General features: G+C 45.4%; 1 protein-coding gene across 1 annotated transcript in view; it reads right to left on the bottom strand.

Annotated features, from left to right (window-relative positions):
* Positions 1 to 1611: 1611 nt before the first annotated feature.
* The window catches only part of Phf20 (PHD finger protein 20), a 107285-nt gene continuing 87221 nt past the window's right edge, over positions 1612 to 21675 (bottom strand). Inside the window, exons 10-18 of the mRNA XM_021193556.1 lie at positions 20440 to 20718; positions 17978 to 18076; positions 16941 to 17105; positions 16249 to 16427; positions 13958 to 14057; positions 12076 to 12271; positions 8417 to 8813; positions 6820 to 7003; positions 1612 to 4228 (exon numbers count right to left, since the gene is read on the bottom strand). Of these exons, the coding sequence (XP_021049215.1) occupies positions 4086 to 4228; positions 6820 to 7003; positions 8417 to 8813; positions 12076 to 12271; positions 13958 to 14057; positions 16249 to 16427; positions 16941 to 17105; positions 17978 to 18076; positions 20440 to 20718 (1742 nt within the window). The 3' untranslated portion in view covers positions 1612 to 4085. The remainder of the gene's footprint in view (positions 4229 to 6819; positions 7004 to 8416; positions 8814 to 12075; positions 12272 to 13957; positions 14058 to 16248; positions 16428 to 16940; positions 17106 to 17977; positions 18077 to 20439; positions 20719 to 21675) is intronic.

The raw sequence follows: 21675 nt of genomic DNA, 5'->3' as shown, positions 1-21675 counted from the left end.
AACAGCTTTTCTCAGTTTTTCTTTTGAGAAGTTGATGTGTACTTTACGTAATTTCCACTTCTCCCTCTCATATGACCTCTCCCACATTTTAAAAAAAGATTTATTATATCTAAGTACACTGTAGCTGTCTTCAGATGCACCAAAAGAGGGTGTCAGATCTCATTATGGATGGTTGTGAGCCACCATGTGGTTGCTGGGATTTGAACTCAGGACCTTCGGAAGAGCAGTCGGAACTCTTAACCACTGAGCCATCTCTCCAGCCCTCCTTCCACATTTGTTACACACACACACACACACACACACAGAGTATCCAGTGTCTTGTGAAAGGGACTGAGAAGGCTTGGCATGTTCCTTGCCTTAACCTGTATGGGTCAGGGTCTCCTGGCTTTCTATACACACACACACACACACACACACACACACACACACACGTGTTGGTCATTTGAGAAATGTTTTGCCTAACACTATTTAGGGGTCGTGACCTTAAAAACAAACCAGTGGCCATGATGGGAATGTGTACCGAGAAGGGACGCCGTGGACTTGGACCTTTTGACACCTATGCCCATTCCTCTCCTTTATTAGCCTCTAATGAACTTCCTCTGTGAGAAATCAACTCCCTGGAGTGAAGCGCTTGTGAGCAAGACTTCCCTCCCTGCCCCGTTTTTTAAACCAATGAGTAAACTTTTCTCTGTCCCTAATGTTCCACCCTGCACAATGGTTTCCCACGGAATGAGCCTGGAACGCATGAGTAATATGAACTTACTGTGAGTGCTCATTTTAATGTCCAGGGACTCCTGTTTTAACACCTTTTGACTCCAGAAATGAAGACAACCAGTTTTGAGGTTTCTGCGCAGGCATGGGTGTTAGTTGAGGGGTTGTTCAGGTCTATAGAAAGCCTGGGTTTGTTGAAAGCAGCAGGTTAAGTCTCAGTCTAGGAAAAACAGCCTGTCCTGCCTTGCATTGTGCCCAGCAACCATAAATGCAGTAAGCCTGCAGCTTCCACTGCAATGCATGAGCCACACTTGGGTAGAAGCTGGTATGGGCACTTCATTTTTTGAGACACGGTTTCTCTGTGTAGCCCTGGCTGTCTCTGAACTCACTCTGTAGACCAGGCTGCCCCAAGCTCACCACAATGCATAAAGCATCTAACCCTTGCTGGGGATGGTGGTGTACTCGGAGACCAAGACAGGGTCCTTTTTTTTTTAATTATTTTTTGGTTTTTTGGAGACAGGGTTTCTCTGTGTAGCCCTGGCTGTCCTGGAACTCACTCTGTAGACCAGGGTTGGCCTCGAACTCAGAAATCCACCTGCCTCTGCCTCCCGAGTGCTGGGATTAAAGGCGTGCGCCACCACGCCCGGCTCAGGATCATTTTTTAAGTTTGAAGCCCAACTTTGGGTTGCATAAGCTCAAGGCCAGCCTGGACTACATTGCAAGACTTTGTCTAAAGAACAATCAGGTCTGGTGGCACAGGACTTTAAAACTAGCACTTGGAACAGAGGCAAGGGATTTCTGGGAGTTCTAGGCCAGTCAGGGCCATATAGTGAGACATTGCCTCCAAACTAAACCAACAAACCCCACAACTTTTTATACTTCAGTAATGTGACTGACACATAGCAACAAGAACCTGTTTTTATTTTTCCAGATACAGAAGTTTGCATGTTTTGCAAATATTGCTGAAAGCAACACTCCTATGTACAGTGCCTTCTGTCTAACAGCGCGTAAACACAGATACGTATCCACAGTGCAATGTTGGCTCAGCCAGGATCCACCTTGCATATATACTGAAGAATGACTGATCAAACCAGAGCTGTTTTGTCACAGCGACTTTCTATAGGTGGATAGGCTTTTTAACAGACAGAACGTAGGTAGTGCACATCTTTCTAAATGATAACATTGCTTGCAAAGAACAGATTCCAGTGCTCCAACTTAGGGGTGAATTCACTTTGACCCAGGAACTGGGAGTGGAGCCCCTCAACATGGCTTTAAGTTAGGGAAGAACTGAGGTTATCAGAATATGGGGAGTCTGTTTTGTTTCCCTAAAAACAAAAGTCACAATGAAACCAGATTATGTCCTTTACAAAACCTAAATGATAAACCCAGTAAGGACCACAGGGCAAGATTAGCATCAGTTTCGGTTTCCTTCTCTGAAGGACACAAAAGGTTACAGCTTCCCCAGACGTGATACTTAAGAGTAGTTACATAAAAGAAAAACCTCAATTTAAAATCCTTTATTACATTTGCTTGTATGTGTGTCATAGAACAACTTGAAGGTGTCAATACTCTCTATTGGGTCCTGGGGCTGGAACTCAGGTCAGCAGGCTTGGTGGCAAGCACCTCTCCCAACTAAGCCACTTTGATGGCCCCCAAATTAGTATCTAATATAACAATCATCATACCTCACACAGTTGTAGCTATAATTATCTTGTTTCTTTCCCTTTCAGACAATCATCATACAAGTCTCAAAATGTAGCTATATGATAAATTATCCAGAACCCTGATGGCATGTATACTCTTGGAGCACTTCTTCCCACAAGAAAGCATCAATGTGAGCAGTAGGAAACAGCCTCCTGTAAGGGACTGTGCTGGCTTAATTCCGTATCACACATTCCCTAAGCTATACCAGGTCAATTCATGCTTGCTCTACAGCTCATTTATATCAGATGGTGAACAGATCTCTAGACAGGGCATTTATTCCCTCAAACTTCTCTGTACACAAGCCTGAATTTATGGCCACGATGGCCTGTTAAGCCTGAAACTTAACCATTCCCAAGGCACCTAGAGGTGCTGCTGTTGGTAGCTGCTGACATTGGCTCCTTGATGTTTACATAGTAGATATTTGCAGCCTAGAACATTACAGATTCCAAAACTGATAATGAATCTGTGGGTGTTGATGGATAAATCAAACAAAGTTTACCGTTAGTGATGCAAAAACTGGTGAAAATGAAGTCCTCACAGCACGGAACCTTTGACATTTCACCTAGTAAGATAAAACCAACCAAACAACATAGCAATGACACGCGGGACCAGAACCTGCGAGACAAGAAACAACACAAACAGCTCTGTGAAGGAACAAAGAGGTTGTACCTGGACCATAAGCAGCATAATTACCTTCATCTCATCAAGTAATACAGACAGGGAATCAAAAGTGTTACCGTGGAGCCTCTAGGGAGGAGGGAAACAAGCAACAGAATTGCAAGTTTGCTGATGAGACATAAAATAAGGTAATTCCCATGTTCTTTGTAACAAATCTTTACAGTAAAAGAGTTCGAAAATTTTGGAAAACTTTTTTTCATAACTTTAAATAGAACTGGGAAGCAGTTTAATAAGTGGGTAGAAAATGTTGTCCTTTGGGTTCCAGACCCTGACTGCTTCCTTCTGGAATTCCTTGTAGATTCTCATTACATCAAGATTCTAGCTCCTCCTTTAGCAGTTTCACTTGGCTGCTGAAGCCACAGCCCAGCTGACTCTGGAGTTAAAACCTAAAACCTTGTCCCTGGTACCGTGAAACCATGCAAGAGACGAGGTGAGAAAATGAAGTCTTGAGGAAGCAGAGCAGTAAGGACCCAGCCTTCAAAAAACTGCACGGCACAGTGAAGTCCCAGCATTCCAGTGAGGCTGAGGGATGAAAGCAGTGGGTGCCTGCTGCCCACACGACACACCAGGCAGAGAAACCGGAGGGGCTGGCACATGTCTCTACCTGACTCAAAAGTCAATTAAATAAACTGCAAATCGAATTTACAACTGCCTCCTACTAGATTTTTGGTTTTTTTTGGCTCTCATTTTGTTTATCATCAGTGGCACGATTCCAATTGAAGATGTGCAAAGACTTGCTTCGTTCAATGATGTGCACAGAACGGGATTCTAAGACTACGCGCTGCCTTTGCAGTCGGCTTCCACATCAAGAGTGCCCTGTCCTCCAGCAGCCAAACGGTCTCTCTGTCCCCATGTCCATCACACTCCTGGCCAAATCCCTGAAGTCAGTCAGTGTCACGTGCATCCAGCATGCTAAGTTTATTTACTTAAATATGCGAAGCTCCCCTGGCAGATGTGCCAGGCGTGTGCTCCAAATGTCTCGGGTGGCCATTTCATGTCGAGCAGCAGAGAGCAATCTGCTGCACCTTGCCCAGGTCAGTCAGCAGCTGCTTGATGCAATGCTTGAGCTGTGGAAGCCTGGCCAGTGGCTCTGGGGGCTCCAGCTCCCCAGTGTAGTCCAGCCAGCTCTCCAGCACTACAGGTGGAAGAAAGAGAGAGGACCCAGTGAGTGCTCAGAACCTGACTCCCCCCAACCTCAGCTCAGCCAGTTTATTCAGGCTGCTTCAACACAGGCACTCCACAAAGCACTGCTCCAGGGCACAAACCCCTAATGCTAAGGTTTGCAGTGTGAACTATCCATCACAGGGATCTGAAGGTCTGCAGTGGGAACTACCCACCACAGGCTTCTGTTGGTCTCCAGCTGGTGATGCTATCTGGGAGGAGTAGGTAGGTCACTAAGGGCCCCGCCTTTGAGAATTCTCCCAGCTCCCTGACTGCCATATACAGATAGGTGCCTCGCCATGTACTCCTGCCACCGTGACAACTATGGACTGGACTCTAAGATTATAAACTACTTATGCCAATTTCCCCTCAAGTTGTTTTTGTCAGGTATTTGGTTACAGCAATGACAATATAAATGTTTCACAATAGTGCAGTCCTGAAGATGTCCTAGTTAGTGACTGAATGATCTATGTCTGTCCTCTCTAATACAATCAGTGGCCACCAGCTAGATCAGATCCGGCTCCTGTGCTCTGAGGGGCCAATGCAACTAAGGAACTCATTTGAATTGCATTTGCTTTCATTGTGTTAACTATTAAATTGTGTTAGCTGCTGTTCTGCCACAGCAAAGCCCAGAGGCTCTGAAGACAAAGCTTTTCCATTTGTAAATAGGGCAAGTTGGGCTGCTAGAAAATCTATAGGGACTTTGAGAAGGTCTGTTTTTTGGTTTTGTTTTTTAAAATCACTGTCAATTCTGATTTGCTTCATATTAACTCTTGATACACAATTATCAGCAACATGAAATATACTTACTTTCTCCCTTTAAGAAGTTTGTGTAAACCTACACTAGCTTTTGTTCTAGCAATCAGGTGGGGTCTCTTGAATTTAAGACTAGCCTAGCCCACACAGATCCTGTCTCAAAACTAATCTACTTCCTAAATGAAAGCTTTAAACTTCATCCTTCACCCTTCATTTTTAAGTTTTCTTGGCACCTCTTCAAGCCATGGGGGAGGTGAGCTCCAAACCAGTGGGGTACATGTGAGGCCCTCTGGGAAGCCGGAGAGAGCCTGGCTTGCCACCTCGACCACTGGCCACTCAGAGAGTCCAGGCAACACGGAGGTAAGATCTGTGAAGGCTCAGACTTCTCTCCAGAGGAAGAACTCCTCGGGCAACCACAGAGCATTCCATATAGAGCAAGAAGGAGCCTCAGGTGGGCTGGAGAGATGGCTGAATGGTTAAGATTACTGTCTGCTCTTCTAGAGGTACTGAATTCAATTCCCAGCAACCATATGGTGGCTCATAGCTATCTGTAATGGGATCTAGTGCCTTCTTCTTGTACATAAGGATAGAGCACTCACGTACATAATAAAAGCCATGGGGCCTCATACAAGCTGGATGTCAGTGGGTCTGTCCCTCCCTTCATCTGCCAACAGGGCAACTCCATTTACTGTCATTTCAGTACTCTCATCAGTCCCTCTCCAACAGAAAAAGCATTAATTTTTCTTTCTTTGAACAGCACCCTTGTATGTTGCTCAGGTTGGTTTTGAGCTCAGTCCTGCCTCAGTTTCTTAAGTGCTAAGATTATAGGCAAGAGAAACACAAGTTTGGCATGGTCTCTGCCTCAGGATGGCCCCAACCACAAAGGAACGCTAGTCAGGCCATATGACTGAAGCTTGCATAATAAGGCCCTTGTTTTGGAGTGACTTCCTGTGTGAGCTTTCCATAGCCATGGTTGCAGGCTTCAGAGCTTGACTATAATTCACAGAATCCTCAAACAGAGATTTACAAATTTGGTCCATTAAAAATTTTAAATTCCATTTTATGTATTTTGTGTGCCTGTATGGAGATCAGGGGATCTCAGGGATGACGCTGTCAGGTTTAAAGAAAGAAGCTCTTACTTGCTGAACATCTCTCTAGGCCTAGAGTCCACCTTTACAATTAAAACAAATAATCAATAACAATAAGTAAACAATCACGGAAAAATTTTTTTAACTCAAAACTAGAAGAGATACCTCAGCCAGTGAAATCACTGCCTTGTGTGAACCTGAACTTGATCCCCACAATGCACATTAAAAACCCCAAAAGGCTGGGCATGTGAGCTGCCCTGTGGGTACTGGGAATTGAACCCAAGTCCTCTAGATCACAGTAATCTTAACCTCTGAGCCTTTGCTTCAACCCCCTCTCCCCAAAACAGCTTAGTTCCCCTCAGAACGAAATAAAAATGTGCTCATGTTGTGAAGATGCTATGCTTCATCCATGTGGTGCTGAGACATCTCAGGGCTCGCTCAGACTAAGCCTGCTCTTGGCCACTAAGCTCTACTTAGCTTAGCCCTGCAGAATTCCCGCTGCAGAAGGGACTGGACAAGTGAAGCAAGACCCCTGAGAGCACCAGACTTTGTAAGGAACTAATGCATTTTCAAAGTTACATTTGTCCTCACTGAGGGGAGAACTAGTTGAGATGGGGCTGAAGAGGCAAAAGGACAGCTGTCCTCGGACAGACAGCAAGGCTGTGAACTTCAGAAGGCTTCAGAGGGAAGCTCAAGACTGATTTCAAGAAAGGAACCCTACCGTCCAGCTCCTTCTCAATCGAGTCCATCCGGTGCGTTACTTCATCCTGAAGGGACTCCACGTGTGTGAGCAGGTTGAACTGCCACTGGTGCTGAGAGCTCACCAGCCCTTCTCCACCTCTGTCCAGCAGCTTCCGAGCAGGGCTTTCTTCTGGCATGACATTCTTGGAAATGTACTCCCTCACCTGGGTGGGCATGCAATGATGTGTACATCACTGAGCAGACAGCCAGCTTTTCTCCAACTAGCCAGCATTATTACTCTCTGGAAAAGCAGCCATGCTCCCAACCTTCTGCTGCCACTCATAGTACAGCCTCAGGCCAGCACCCACAGGCTCAGACACTTCCTCTGGCTGGCCCAGTGCCCGGCCTGAAGCAGGTCTCTCAGAAGCCCAAGGGCTGCCCAGAGCAATGCTATTGATGGTTAGGTTATTAGAGTCAGTTGGTGAGGCCTGGCTGTCTCTAGTGAACATGTGGCCTTGGTGAGGTAGTTCTTCTATCGGACTCAAGGATACAGTTTTTTCAGGTAACATTAGGATGAAATTATGGTGCTGGTATACAGTCAGCTTACCAGAGGGTTGCCTTGAGGAGAAAAAGAACTTGGAGATTTTTACATTGTGTTTCCACAGGATTGCTAGCCTTTTACTATGGTTTCAGACCTCAAACTTGTATTCATTTCTTTAGGATGATAACAATTCAAGGTAACATTTAGGGCTTCCTGTGTATAAAGCAATGTCCTGAAAGCTTCCATGGATCTGATGAGGAAAGCCAAAACCAAAGTGACTGAATCTAGACTTGAAACTAATCTGCTGCAAAAGGCTATCCTCACTACTATCCTAAGTAGGCTTCCATAGACACTGGCAAGGACAGAGGCTGAGGATGCAGGCCACACCCTGGAAGCAGAGTTGGGATGCCTCCTCTTGGCAAGATGCAGCAGTGCACTTAAGCTGCTGAGGCCAATCCATAGGCTAACATCGAAGAAAGTAGGGATGACAGGGCAGAGGCCTGAAACCACACAAGGCCTCTTGCACAGAAGACAGGCACAGTGGCACTCATGAAGAAGTAAAGATGGAGACTCTGGCATGCCACCCAGCACTCAGAACAGAGTTACTTAATAATGACAAAAACTAAATAACAAACATAAGGCTAGCTCCTGGGGAAAATGCTCAGAGTAGCAAAGACTTTAATGACGGGGCTGGGAAAAAAATACAATTTTCTTAAAAACATTGTTATCTAACAACATGTTAATAATTTAGCACCTAGGTTCAATTACAATGTAAATGATACTAAAGAAAAAAATTTCCTTAGTTATATTTTTTCCAAGATTGAATCAACTTCTAAGCTTCTCCTCTCTCTCTGTCCCTGACCCTCCAATTGTGCCATTTTGTGAAATTTCCTAGATCTAATGACCTTTGACTAAAGTAGGTCCCTTAACTTTGTACACATCTTAACCTTAAAACAAAAACAAACAAAACCCAAAAGCCCTCTGATGAACAAATTTACTATTTCTATGAAGCAGTGTCTCCCACAGGAGGTTGGCCCAGGAGGACTCACCAACACTCAGTTGTGAGGTGAGGAGTGAGTACAGGCAAATCACCTACCTTTGGGGAGCTGGGTTTGGGATCTATGTCCCTTCTGCTCCTGTCTTGGTCGATGGGCCAGCCTAGGCGAGGGGAGAGGGAGTCGTCGCCGTTCTCACAGAGGGGGCTGACTGCAGCATCAAGGGCAGAGCCTCTCGTCTCCACCACCAGCTTCTGCTCCACAGCAGGGTAATAGGCGCGAGGTTTCTGGTAGCAGTGCTCACTGGTGATGTAGGACTCCTCCACAGACAGGGGCAGGGGCGATGGCTTTTCCACCGCCCCATTCAAAGTTCTATAGCTTGGGGACTCCTCGCTCCTGGTGTCTGTGATGTGGATGTGCCTGGAATGTGCTCTTCCCTCCCCGGAGTGCTGTTTCCAGGGCTGGCACCATAGCTGCAAATCAGGATGCTCTCTGCTTCTGTGGGGATGGCAAAAAGAAACAGCGTTGAGAGTAGCAGGCACCACTGCAGAGCTCTTCTCATAAACATTCTCCCGTAAGGGACAGTGGCCTCTACCTGGGATATCTACCCACTTACTACACTGGGGCGTAAACCTTCAGTCTCTTAGGAGGCCACTTCCCTAGGCTCCCACTGCAGACACAGTAGATGCAACTAGACTTGGTTGCTCAACAGCAGCCGGTGAGCTGAGGCTCCTTCTGGCTTCTTTTGGAAACTAGTGTTACTAGTGGGAACTGTCAGCTACCAGCTCTGACTTTAAAGTTGCCTCATGCCAAGCTTGACAACCTAAGTCTGATGCTCTGAACCACATGGTAGAAGAGAACCAATTACCAAAAGATGTTCTTCTAAACCTATACACATATGCTGGGACACATGCACTTATAAATAAATACAATGCAGTAAAAGCAAATGTGGTTTACTAACAATAACCTAAAGTGACCCTGACATCTAACAGCACTAATAATCACCAATTACCAATCACCAAAGTGCAGTGGTGCTGGGGTGAGTATGGATGGCCATTAATCATAACATTTCTTAAAAAAAAAAAAAAAATTACAGTCTTCTGTTTTCAGCATTCCAAAGAAAAAAGGGGCCAGGGTCAGGAAAGGATAGAGATGGCCATCACACAGGAGGACAGGCTCCTCTCTGCATCTGATGCAGGAGGACTGCATGAGTGTCTGCACAAAACACTGTGAAGGACGCCACAGTCCCCTGGAACCATTGCTCTTGGACTTCTAACCCAACGGAGAGTCATTGCACTCATCTGCTCCATCTTAAGCAATTGTAAAATTGGGAAACAAGAGAAAATATTTCAGTTTACTGTTCTCGGTGGGAACAAGTACATGGAAAGTGTGTGTTGGGCATGGCTGCGTATATATGTATACACATGCTAGGAACTGAACCCAAGGCTTTGAGCACATTAAGCAAGCATTTTACTTACCCTCTCAGCCCCAAATTAACTATCTATCCTCTATCTATTTATCTATCTATCTAAATGTATCATCATTTTTAAGATTTATTTTACTTTTAAATTATATGTCTGTGCCCAGCATATATATGTGGCACACAAAAAATTAAAAACTGAGGAGGTCAGAAGAGGCCTGGAGTTGGGGAGTTACTAGCAGTTATGAGCTGTACAAAGTAGGTGCTAGGAGCCACACATGGATCCTCTCCAGGAGTCATGCACACTCTGAGCCTCGGCTGTCTTTCCAGCTTGCTTCCTGAAGCAGAATTTGCATGCACACACACACTTTTTAAATTAAAAAGAGACTCACTCCACCTTTCAATTCTCACTTGCTCACCTTTCATTTCACAAGTACAAAGAACTCTCTTACAACCTTTGATCACTAAAAGGAAGAAAGAGAAAGGCGGCGCCAGAGGGAGAGAAGACTATGCTAGTGAATGGTGGCTGGAGAGCACAGTGAGAGCAGTGGGGTGACAGTGTCCCCAGAGCCTATGTGGAAACAAGTGGCTACCAGAAATCCAGCTCCAGAAGGCCTAGAACATCTGTCTGAGCAAAGCTCTGACAGGGACAAGTAGGTGTTAACAATGGCTCACCCAGAATAATTTTTAAAACTTTTATTTTTAAGGGGGCAGAGGGTGGTTCAGCTGTTACAAGCACTTGGCTGTTCTTCCAAAGGCTATGGGTTTAACCCCCATGGCAGCTCACAACTGTCTGTAATTCTAGTTCCCAGGACCCAGAACCTTCACAGAGACATAGACTCAGGCAAAAGCACCAATGCACATAAACTAAAAATCAATAAATCATTCTTTAAAAAGTATGTGTGTACATGTGTATGCACTGATGCTCTCAGAGACCACCCATTGCATCTCTATGACCTGGGGTTACAACCATCTGGTTGTAAGTTGGCCAATGTTGGTACTGGAAACTGAACATAGACCCTCTGGAAGAGCAGCCAGAGCTCTTAACTGCTGAGCCACCTGCCAGTCCCTCTGGCAGCAGATTTAAGCTTCTTTGCCTATTAATCATGAGTGTTTAGGATGAAAGAATAAACAAAATGTGATATGCAGATACTACACATTTTGCTTTAAAAAGGAAGGAAGTTCTAATACAATATAGTTGAACCTTGAAGGTATTACACCAAGTGAAATAAACCATGGGTAAATATTGCATGGTTTCTCCTGAGGTATCTAGAGAAGTTGAATTCATAAGGACAGAAAACAGAATGATGTTGCTGGGCTGAATGCACCGAGAAATCAGTCTTGGGATGAAAAGAGTTCTGGAGACTGGCTGCATGCCCATGTAATGATTTTCACAATACGGAAATGTACAGAAAAATGGCTAAGATAGAAAACAGACACGGCGTTCAATCCTGTAATCCCAACTATGCTGGAGGCCAAAGCAAGACCATTGCTTGAGTTCAGGAATTCAAGACCAGACTGGTCAAATTAAGAGCTAGGTACTGCATGCCTTTAATCCCAGCACTCAGAAAGCAAAAGGATCTCTGTGAGTTCAAGGCTAGCCTAGTCTACATATCTAGCTCCAGGACAGCCAGTGCTAAATAAAGATACCCTGTTATAAAAAGAAAAAATAAATAGAAAGGTTCAGATGTTAAATTTGGTATTTTGCATTATGTATATTTTTACCACAATTTATAAAGCTCTCACCATAAATGTAAAAAAACAAAAACCCTCAATGTAAAACAAATAACTATACACCCAAAGATGAGTGAGTACATTATGCCATAGTGGCCAACATCTATAATTCCATTTCGCAAGGGAAGGCTAAGACATGGTGGAAGGACAGAACCACCTCCTGCAACTGTCCTCTGACCTCTGACCATGTGCCATTTGTACACACACACACACACACACCCCTTCACGGGAAAACAAGAGAAACCAAATGCACTACCATGCCCTGGTTTATGGTGTTAGCTGCCTGAATATATGCACTCATCAAATTCAATGAGTCTCAGAATAAGGGAACTTAATTACATGCAAAGTATCAACTGCTTTACAAAGAGACGTTTATTACAAAACCGACTTTTGGGAGAGCTGGGTGGGGTGAGGGTACTGAAAATCAAACTCAGTGTCACACATGCCAGGCAAACACTCGACCGGAAGCCACACGCCCAGCATAGTAACAGATCTTGTGGTACAGGTCTCAAACTTATCAGTCCTTGTGGCTTCCTCCTTTCTCCCCAAACTGACCAAATTGAGAGCCTGAGTAAGCTCCTCCCAGAGCTGCAGGCACACACTTACTGTAGGATGCTCATCTTGAGCTGCAGGCCGTGCAGCACTTGGATCACTCTCTGAACGTCCCCGAGCAGCTGGTGGGTAGCCACGATCTTCTTGGCATTCTGATGGGAGTAGTTCTGTTCCAGAAATGCCAAACCATGCATATGTCCCCGGCTTAGCCACTCCTTGTCATACCAGTACTTGAAGCCAGGCCTCTGACCTAAAGTGACGACATTGCAACAGTCAAACACGCCCGAGGGAAACCCAGGCTGTGCTCACTTTGTTCACGTTTCCTTGGCCTCTACTAGGAGTTGCAGACAAGGCTGGAATAAGGCATGATCTAGAGCCTGGATTCCGATGCTGATGAGTAGTCCTCCTTCTTCCAACTATCTCCCTCCCTTCCCCATCTTCTCTGCCCCTTCCCCTCCTCTCTCTAGACAAGAGCTCATGTGGCTCAGACAACCCTTAAACTAACCATGTAGCTTAAACTGGCTTTGAACCTGTTCCTCCCGCTCCTGTTTGGAGCGTTCTGGGATACAGATGTGCACCACCATGGCCAGCTGAATTACCTCTTCAGATTTAAGTCATTTCCTTCCCTCCTCTACTCACAATCTCCCACAGCTTCTGACGCTCATAGAAGGAAACCCCAAATCCCTAACTATCTACCTACTAAGGCTGACAGAATCCTTCTCTTTCCTCTTCCCCTCACTCCACCCTGATCATGGTTTGTCCAAGTCCTGTCTGAAGTGGCATCCCTGAGGCCTCTCCAGGTCAGGCGCTCCACCTCAGGCAGGCCTTTTGGCCACCAGCCAGCATCAGAGAGCCCCTGGGGCTCCCCCTCTCTGCTTTCCCTCCTTGTTTCACTTGTACACCTGTCTTGGGTTTATTTAACTTGTTTCAACTTCTGTTTTTTTGTCCCCAGTCTCATTAAAAGACAGAAAAAAAGGATCCATCACATTGATGGCTGCAGTCCCAGAGCCTGGAACGTGTCTCAAATAGACTGAGTATGAACAGAAGACTCCAGACCCTAACTAGACATGTGACAGGCCCCAGACCTTAGCTAGAAAGGTGACAGCCCTCCCTTCTCTGGACCCATCTCTGCTTCCCATCGTAACAGATGACCGGGATGGCTCCTGGCCCCCGCTCATCACAAGTCTCCTTAGAAAGGACAGAAAACTAAGCTCAGGGACTAGGCAGCCCTTCCTGTTCCAAAAACCCAGGAGACGGCACCTTCCAACCTGACTCATTCACTCCCCAGTCACCAAGAAACCTTAAAACAGGGGAGGCATGGGGAAAGGGACAGCCAAGAGCCACTACCCATCAACCAATGACTCCCCACACACACAAGGAGCCGAGCAAGACTCCGCTTAGAGTGCTCCGGAGCAGGCAAGGCTCATTCCCTCCAAGGACAGTGACACAATGGGGCTGGGGTGTGTATGTGTGTGTGTGTGTGTGTGCAAATGTGCCCTCAGACATTCCTGAAATGGCACCAACAGACCCACACGCCCATCCTCAGAGCTCTCGAGGAAGAAAGTGTCTCTTTGCCAAAACTGGAACAAAAGATCAGCAAGGCCCTGAGTGATACCAACAGGAAAATTCATGGAGCATTCAACACTGGATAGTTTTATCACACCTACAGAACTCTGTGTTTCTTGTTAACAATGTCATGTGTGTTTCCCACTACATTTCAAGATCAGGCCTTCTGCTAGGTAAGCATCTTCAGACTCAGCCCTTACTGCTATATTCAGAAGGACTGGCCACCAGGCGGGCTTGCCACAAAGGTGAGCAGAGTCACCTGGCCATCCGCAAAGATTCATCAAGAGCACAGATATGGTGTCTTGAAAGTTGCTGTGCTAAGGCAGTGGTTACACGCTGCTCACATCCCAACTCCAGCAGCAGTCTCTACCTGGAGGGTCTTGGCAAACATAGCAAGTGTATTTCTCGGGCACATTTTCTTCCAGTAAGCCCATGCAGACCCCGTGCTGCCAGCACTGGCACTCTTCACACTGTGAAAATTAAAGAAGCAACACAAGTCAGAACGCAGGAGACACCTGAATCAGGGCCCACAGGGCTGAGAGGAGACAGGGGAGTGCTCCCTTCTGACCTCTACCCAACAAAGCTGTAGCCACAGAGTGACCCAGCCAGGTCACCACTGGCCACATGGAGGTTTACACATAGTGAACAAATTAAGGTAAAGAGGCCTTAGTTCTTTAGTGCCAAGAGACATTTCAGAAGTGCCCATGTGAGGCGATCACCTCTGTTCAGACTACAGCACACACAATTTACTGTAAGGTGTGACAGAATATGCCTGGAATCCCAGCACGTGAAAGGTAGAGACATGAAGATAAGCTTAGCCAGACTCAGTTACACAGTGAGACCAAAGCCAGCCTGGGATACTTTAGAACCTGTCTCAGAAACAAAACACAAAGCAAAAAAATGTAGATCAACTGAATACTACTGACTTTGGATTGGCTGCTGGTATTCCGGCCTCTCAGCTGCTACTTCCTGGTGACTTTGTGGGGTTAAGGAAACCTGTTCCTACTCTTAGAATACATTACCTGTGTTATTTTGCACAGTTCCAGATCACAACTCTAGGCCTCAGTTCCCCAAGTCCAGGTGGGGTACTGCTCCTGCCCACACCATGGGCTGTCTGTCTACTAGGAATCTAGGGTCACATGCACACCCCCCACTATGAACTCAACACAAAGCTTCATGTTAACTTTCTATTATTAACAGGCTAGCTATGACCCTTTGGCATCCTAGAGCAATCATGTGCTATCTCTTTGCATTTACTCCAATGGCACATGAGACAACATGAATTTAGCCAAGTGTCAAGATTCCTGCAAAATATTACAAAGGCATAATCTCACAGAAGTGTGTTCTTCTGTCTTTGCTTCACTGAAAAAAGAGAGAACCCAGAAAGAGCCACAAATGTATATAGAAAGGCAGTAAATGAAGTGATATTTCAAAAAGGGAGCACACAGCCAGTAAACTGAAGCCACAGCCCTCACACCACACCACACAAACTGCAGGAGGAGAAAACATGCATACAGTACTTAAAAAACAAAACCTCTGAAGTCCTAGAAGAAACTCCAAGGTCTACACCTAGGAAACAGAGCCGGCATGGCAGCACGTGACTGTAATCTCAGCATTTAGGAAACAAGAACAGAAAACGCAGCAGGTTTGAGACGAAGTGAGACTGGTTATTTCACTAGCTTGAAGCTAGAATCACCTGTGGAGAGGCTCGCACTAAGGGACTGTCTAGATCAGGGTAGTTTCTGGTCTGTTTATTCAGGATTATTTTGGAGAGGGTGAATGGAAGACTTTTTCCTTTGCAGGGGGCACCATTTCCTAGGCAGGGAGGAAGCCAAGAGCACCATGCAGGGATGAATCAGCTCCACTCTTCCTGACACTGAGGCAGGATGAGGAGTTGGCTTCACATCCCTGCTGCCATGCCACTCTGTGTCCTATGCACCCATCTAGAATTGTGGGCCACAGTAACTTCTCCCTTAAGTTGCTTTTGTGAGGATATTTTACCATAGCAACAGAGTAACTAAGTAACTAAGAGACTCTGCCCCTCCCCCAAACCATCAACAAAAGGACAAAAGACAGAAATGCAACTATGTACATTAAATCAACTCAACTTCAAATTTTGATGTCACATATATAGAACTAGAAAAGAAAAAAGCAAAAAAAGCGCTTTCTTCCTAATAGCTGTAGTCTAAGTAAAGATGCACGGTGGGCTGCCAATCCTTTTCTTGGGAACACCTGCTGCCAGCACATACACACATGCTTGCATGTGCACACACACTAAGTTGTATCAGAGGTAGACAGATTATAAAACCTGACTCCATTTCTTCCTTCAGGCTACCAGGGAAACATATCTCAAAGAGAAGATGAGCCCATAAACAAGAATGAATTGCCACCCCACAGTCTGAGTCCCTGTTGTCCAACTCCTCTCCGTGAGACCACAGGCTAGGCCTTCCCCTTTGGCCCCAATAATTTCTCATTCTATTAATGGGTATTTACAGTAGCCTAGAATTCCCAGAAATGGGAACCCAAAGGCAAGCTCGGTCTACCGTTGTTAGTACTGCACACACAGACAGGGCTGTTTACACAGCTCACTCGCTGCTGACCTCACATTCTCTCTTAGGATCACTCTGTCATCCTCTAACCTGTGTTCTGGAAACTACTTGCCTGAATCATGAAGTCATTTTCCTCCTGCACTTCACAGATGCAGCGGACCACCTCAAAATCATAGTGGCCGTCGCCCTCAAGCTCCTCCTCTGGGTTGGTGGTCACATCAACATCCTGACCATACTCTTCATCGCTCCAAAGAAAGCTCTCAGAAGAGGACTCGCTCAAATTATCCTCCTCTGGAAGCAAAGGGAAGCCAACAGTCAGTGCTCTAAACTCGCTGATAACACTGTGCACCCCACACTGTTTCTGCCCCACTCCTCCAGGGACTTCCACAGGCCTGGAAACTAGACTCCGTTTTTCAGCACTATTCATATTAGAACAGCTCAAATGATGCCTGCTGTCTAACCAGGGCTCAACTAATGTCCCCATTTCACTGAGGAAACAAGAAGGGGCTACCAGTATCACTGGGCTCATTGTGAGAAGAGCATTGTCTTGTGGCCCAAATACAACATCGCCCAAGGACTCTAAAATGCTCCCTAGTTATCCCCAGCCCACCAGGACGTACCTGGCTTATAGCCATTTCTGTCCACAGCCACCTTCAGATTTCTGCACACAGTACGGAGAGAGGCAGAGCCAACTGCAGGGATAAGGCTAGACCTTCTCACTGACTACTTCCAATCACTGAGTACACTCAACCACACGCATGATCATATAGCCCATAGTTTCATCATGTGAGAATGAGCTCTTACCACAGGTTTTCAATTTCCCTTTGTGGTTTCCATTATCTGAACCATGGAGCTGCGGGCTCATATGGACCCCAGGCTTGTGTGAGGACCCACACCTGGTGACAGCAAATGTTTTGGGTGGAGAAGGTTCCTGGGAAGTATCACTGATGTCCTCACTGCAGGGACATTCTACAAGAACAGCATCAGACACAAGTGATCAACTCAGGCACCCTCAGGCATCCCAGAAGCAATCCCATCCAATAACAGCCTTTGAGCTCAAAGGTGTAGCACACCCTAGAGAGGGGAGAAGGGCAGTCACCTGAAAACACTTCCTCCCCACACCACCCCTTTCCTTCTCTGGTAAAATGGATTTCATAAGCCAGAAGGGACTCGGATAATAATAAACATGGCTTCTATTTAGCTCCCAAGGTCACAGCAGAGATTTTCTTAAAAGTTTTCTTTTCAACAACTGCAGGTTTTCTTGAGAGTTGACTATTTAACAGTTATGCAAGTAAACCTCCAAGATGATCCATGCAAGTGACCTCAGAGCTTCGGATGCTTAAGCTCAAGGACTGAGAATCTGAGAGCAATTTGACACAGTAAGAAAGACCATGTCTCACAAAACATAAGGGGGCGGGGGTTACTTAAAAACCACACCATTCCTGTGCATATCCGTAGCCTTCCCTGTGACAGGACACACTGGCCAATGCTACAAGTGGGAGGCATTTATAAAGGCCAGTCAAACTTTCTGAGGCTTGGTCAAGGGACCAGCAAGATGGTTCAGTGGGGAAATATACTTGCCATACAAGAAACCCAAAGTGGGAGAATTTGTTCCTGAAAGTTGTCCTCACCTCTCCACATGCATGTACATGTGGACACCTTCATTTACACATATTATAATGTGCATGCAATAGTAGTAAATAAACTAACTCTCTCTAAGAGTTAGCTGCATGTTCAACCTCAATCACACCCTCTTCCAGGACCCATGCTAGGCTGAGCCCACAGCCCTACGAAAGGCCTCCTGGTCTTTCCTAAGTGGGGAAGCCCTCCATGGAAAATACCAGGCTTGGTTTTCTTTTTCTTTTTCTTCTTCTTTTTTGGCTTCACTCTCACAAGTTCTTTGAATTTCTTCTCTTTATTCTTTTCCTTCTCTTTTGCAGCTAAAATTAAGCATATGTTCCAGAGTTGTTATTTAGTATTTTGTCTTCAGTTCTAGGATCTTATTCTTTTCTTAGTTATCTTAGTATACCTAGGCAAAAAACCACCACACAATCCTGGACCTGCTCCTGCCCAGGAGAGCCCCTTCCTGGCCCTGAGGGAGACAAAGTGGGTGGACAGTAAGACCACTCCACCACTCCAGGCCTTTTTGGGTCTGGGCTGCTGCCTGGGACTGTGAATGAGTCTGGGTGGAGTGTGTAGTGTTCACTCACTGTCTGCCCATAGCTGTAGACATCTGTCAAGCTGAGTAGTGACCACAGTGACTTAGGGTCTGCAAAGCTGATAGTATTATCTGGTCTTTTATAGGAAAGTTTGCCAATGACACTAAGGAAGCAGAAACAGGCAGATCTCTGTGAGTTCAAAGTCTGAGAGTTCCAGGACAGCCAGAGTTACATAGTGAGAATCTATCTCTCAAAAACATAGACAGATAAAATTTTTAAATAAATAAATAAAGTTCAAGGCCAGCTAGACTACTTTGTAAAACTTTGTCAGGAAAAAAAAGTGTATGTTATGTGTACATATATGCACATCCATACATATATATGTATACAAATAATATTGGGATGACCTATACCCATATATTGTTTTAAATGGCTATGTAGGTATGGCCCTTGTAATGGCTAGTTTTGTGTCAACTTGTCACAGCTGGAGTTATCACAGAGAAAGGAGCTTCAGTTTGGGAAATGCCTCCATGAGATCCAGCTGTAAGGCATTTCTCAATTAGTAATCAAGGGGGGAGGGCCCTTTGTGGGTGGTGCCATCTCTGGGCTGGTAGTCTTGGTTCTATAAGAGAGCAGGCTGAGCAAGCCAGGGGAAGCAAGCCAGTAAAGAACATCCCTCCATGGCTTCTAAATCAGCTCCTGCTCCCTAACCTGCTTGAGTTCCAGTCCTGACTTCTTCAGTGATGAACACCAATGTGGAAATGTAAGTTGAATAAACCCTTTCCTCCCCAACTGCTTCTTGGTCATGATGTTTGTGCAGGAATAGAAACCCTGACTAAGGCAGCCCTGTATTTTCTTTTCTTCTTCCTCCTCCTCCTCTTCTTCTTTTTAGATTTATTTATTTTACTAATATAAGTACACTGCAGCTGTCTTCAGACACATTTTGGATATACTAAATATAAATATAAATATAAGTATAGTATTTTTTTAATTATTTTATTTATTTATTTATTTATTTATTATATGTAAGTACACTGTAGCTATCTTTAGACACTCCAGAAGAGGGCATCAGATCTTGTTATGGGTGGTTGTGAGCCACCATGTGGTTGCTGGGATTTGAACTCCGGACCTTCAGAAGAGCAGTCGGCGGGTGCTCTTACCCACTGAGCCATCTCACCAGCCCCAAATATAAGTATAGTATTAAAAGCACTATTTATTTTCTCATTTTAAAAGCTGTGGCTACTCAAAAACAGTGTACTACACACGTTTCAGATTCTTGGTAATCGTCATCTTATACTCCCTGGAGACACACCACTGCACCTAGCTTTTTCACATTGGTGCCGGGTATCCAAACGCTAGTTCTCATGTGCACAGTAAGAGTTTTACCCACTAAGCCATTCTCCTAGCTCAATACAGACACATTTTAGTACAAAACATCTAACCAAAACAAACAGAACCTATGTAGGGATATTACAATCTCAGATGCAAATAACCTTAGAAGGCTGTAGAGTTTACTGGAAATGTGACGGCTATAGCAGTGTGCTCCTGTAATCCCAGACCTTTGGAGGCAGAGATGGAAAGATTTGGAGTTCAAGACCAGCCTGGAATAAATAAGACTCGGTCTCAAAAAACAAAGTAATTTATTGCAAAGGTATTAATTATTCTGAAAACCCTTGGAAACCTAGTTTTCAACTTCTTTAGTTTTAGAAGCAAATTCAAAAAAAGTTTCCCTGTTAGGACAGGAAAGGAGAGTTTGTGTGGCTGTGCGGGAGCACTGTGGTTTCTGTACAAGATAGCTTGGGCTGCAGTGAAGGGCTAGAGGGTCACACCTACACCCAGAAACAGACAGAATTAAGCATGCTTTTTAGTTAGCTTTTGTCCTCCTGTCAGGAACAGGATGGGATATGGGTCCAAGAGGCACCCATCTGTTCTGGGGGCAATTTCTGCTGACTTTAGAGCTCCTACTCATCACAGGAATGCCACAGCCTTCAGCAGTAACCCCCTCACTGCCATACGAATAGAGAGAGAGGCCGAGCTTGCTTCCTCCAGGAGGGCTTCAGTCCTCCAATGTCACCCTACTGCAGCTTTCCACCTAAGAAATGCCAGGGCCCTCCTAGGACATTCCACAGAGCCAAGATACTCACTGGGGGAGCTGGCAGAGACCCGCTTCCTGGTTAGGCTCTCCTGGCTGGCCTTGTCAGGCACTGCAGAGCCCCGAGTCTGTACATGCGTCTTCCCTGGGCCTTCCTCTGGCTCTGGTGATTTCTCCATCCCATGGAAATACTTCATATGATAGTGCAGCAATTTAGCCTTGCGGAAAAATTTCAAACAGTCCACAACCTTGCATCGAAACTTGTGGTCTAGGTCCACAGCTGGCACATTCAACGTCACAAAGTCATCTGTTTTCTTCAAAGTACTTGGAACTGTAAAACAAACAAACACAAGTGTGAGGAGCTCTGGGTTTGCGCTAGCTATTATGGGCTGTGTGTTAGCACACAACCAGAAAGAGTGGCAGAATGGCAGGCACATGCTGCCCAAGACATCAAGACACAATGCTACCTCCCAAAGCACTGTTTGGAAAGACAAACCCCACTTTCAGGAAACAACCTTGATTCTGTGTTAGAAGAGGAGAGTGATACACTGATCTGCAGCAGCCTAATGCCCACAGGGTACTGTAGACCTTGGAGCAGAAAACAAGACGGCAAGACAGCCCTAGCGGCCAGTGAGCTGGACCAGCCTCAGATGCACCACCAGTCTTTACCAGCCTGTGTGGACAACACCAGAGATCTCCTTATGAAACCTAAGGGGCTTTACAATAGCATTTATACAGAGCTTTGAGTACTAAGCTTTGAAATGTCACATGTACTGATTAAAAAACAAACAAACAAACAAAGGGTCTCAAGTTCAAGGCCAGACTAAGCTACACTTGCAGAAGACCCAGTGCAATTCCCAGCACCCATATGGTGGCTCACAAACCAGTCACTCCAGTCTCAGGGGATCTGACACCCTCTTCTGACGCCTTAGATACTGCATTCATGTGACGCACAGATAAACATGCAGGCAGAATTCCCAGACATATAAAAATATATAAATAAATATTTTCTTCAAAGAAGGAAAATACTTCTCATTAAAGGTCTCTACTCGCAGTTCCCTCAACCCAGTAAAAGGAACTAATTCTCTTTTACCCTCTAACTCTACAGACCATTCTTAAGGGATCATTCTTGGATGATGTAAAGTTTCCCTTAATGCAATGACACATTCTCCATTAGAAATAGGTCACATGAGCCGGGCGTGGTGGCACATGCCTTTAATCCCAGCACTCGGGAGGCAGAGGCAGGCGGATTTCTGAGTTCGAGGCCAGCCTGGTCTACAAAGTGAGT

This window comes from Mus pahari, chromosome 3 (genome assembly GCF_900095145.1).
Source record: "Mus pahari chromosome 3, PAHARI_EIJ_v1.1, whole genome shotgun sequence".
In the NCBI taxonomy this organism is placed as follows: Eukaryota; Metazoa; Chordata; class Mammalia; order Rodentia; family Muridae; genus Mus; species Mus pahari.
This window is presented reverse-complemented; position numbering and strand designations above follow the sequence as displayed.